The 1,503-nt window shown below is 38.1% G+C and overlaps 1 protein-coding gene across 1 annotated transcript; it reads right to left on the minus strand.

Moving 5' to 3' along the window:
- Window positions 1-275: 275 nt before the first annotated feature.
- LOC142224753 (uncharacterized) lies at window positions 276-863 on the minus strand. Its single transcript, XM_075294540.1, has one exon. The coding sequence runs from the start codon at window positions 861-863 to the stop codon at window positions 276-278; it is 588 nt and encodes a 195-aa protein (XP_075150655.1).
- Window positions 864-1,503: the final 640 nt, after the last annotated feature.

Raw genomic sequence — 1,503 nt, forward strand, 5'->3', positions numbered from 1 at the left:
TTACAGCAGAGGTAGCAATTACTAGCACGCACCATGTGGTAGGCCAAATAATATGGTTTTCACCTGAATGATGGATAAATGACATAGTTGATTGTTTCGTTGATTGAATAAAGTGTGCGGTTTAATTTAAGGAGCAGCTTAAGGCTGTGGAGAATATCATCAACAGTAAGAGACTTTTTATTTTTGGTTAAGTCCTATAGCGGTTTATAGATGTCCTTCTGCAGACACTATATCGGAAATCCGACCTACCCTAACAAGGTCTGACTCCGGTCAAACTATTGAATTATCAAAGCCTTTGAATTGAGGAGAGTCTGAAAACTAAATCCATAGAGAGAATTCGCTAGATGTATGACCCGTTGTCGCCTATTCAGTCCATAAACATAACGGATGGTGCTATTGAAGGCAACATTTAACCTCCGTAGACTCCCCGAGTCACAAGTAGCAAAAAGTTCACAGCCATAAATCAGTCCTGGTACCAGTAAAGTTTTCGCCAAGAGAATTCGTATGTTTAGTGGCGTATAGGAATGGCAAAACCACAGCGCTCTTAACCTAGCATAAGTCTGGCCCGCAGCAGAATTGACATAATTTTTCCAACTAAGTGAACTATTGAAAATTACTCCTAAATTCTTCGCTCTGGTGACAACATCTACCTTCTGATCATTTATAATAATATCCGGCGCATGTGGGTGGAAATGCTTGTTCCTGTGTATTATAAGGCATTTCGATTTCGTAGGGTTCAGCAATATTCCGTTAGCCTTCGGCCAATTAAATACACGGTTAAGATCATTGTTAAGCCTCTCTACAGTGTCCCTGATACTGCCAGCATTGCCGCTCAGGTAAACCTGGACGTCATCAGCATACATGACAGTCTAGCAATGCTCTAATTGTAGGGGGAGATCGTTGGCATATAGTGAGAATAATAACGGACCTATAATGGACCCCTGTGGCACACCTTTATATACAGGTAAAGGTCCCGATCTATCGCCTCCACTATAAACTGTTTGAATCCTTGTTTAGCCTATTACATTATTTTCCTTTAATCTATTACATCTTAACGTATATTGGGAATTTAACCAGAGATAAAGAAATTCAAATACAGAAAATATGAGAATACAATTTAATCTATTTTAATTCAATTCAATTAATTCATTTCAATTTGTTATATTAGGCTTAATTAAATAATCTGATGGGAGAAGAAGAAATACATTAAGCACATTTACTACTCCTCATATCGAAAAACCTTTCCGACCATAGTGAAAATTCATCCTGAGTATTGATCAGGCGATTACAATGAAAGAGGAGTTTTCTTTTCTGAGGAACGACATTTTAGACAAACTAAGTATGATGCTAACAAAATTCTTTTGAAGTAAAACAAGTATATCCGGCCGTAAGTTCGGCCAGGTCGAATCTTATGTACCCTCCACCATGGATTGCATAGAAACTTGTACTAAAGACTGTTATCCACAATAGAATTACTTAGGTTGCGGTATGGCAAGGTATCTT

Source organism: Haematobia irritans, chromosome 1, assembly GCF_050003625.1.
Source record: "Haematobia irritans isolate KBUSLIRL chromosome 1, ASM5000362v1, whole genome shotgun sequence".
Classification (NCBI taxonomy): Eukaryota; Metazoa; Arthropoda; class Insecta; order Diptera; family Muscidae; genus Haematobia; species Haematobia irritans.

Excerpts from the sequence above, each read along its gene's own strand:
- LOC142224753 (XM_075294540.1), bottom strand. The coding sequence starts at position 863 with ATGTATGCTGATGACGTCCAGGTTTACCTGAGCGGCAATGCTGGCAGT.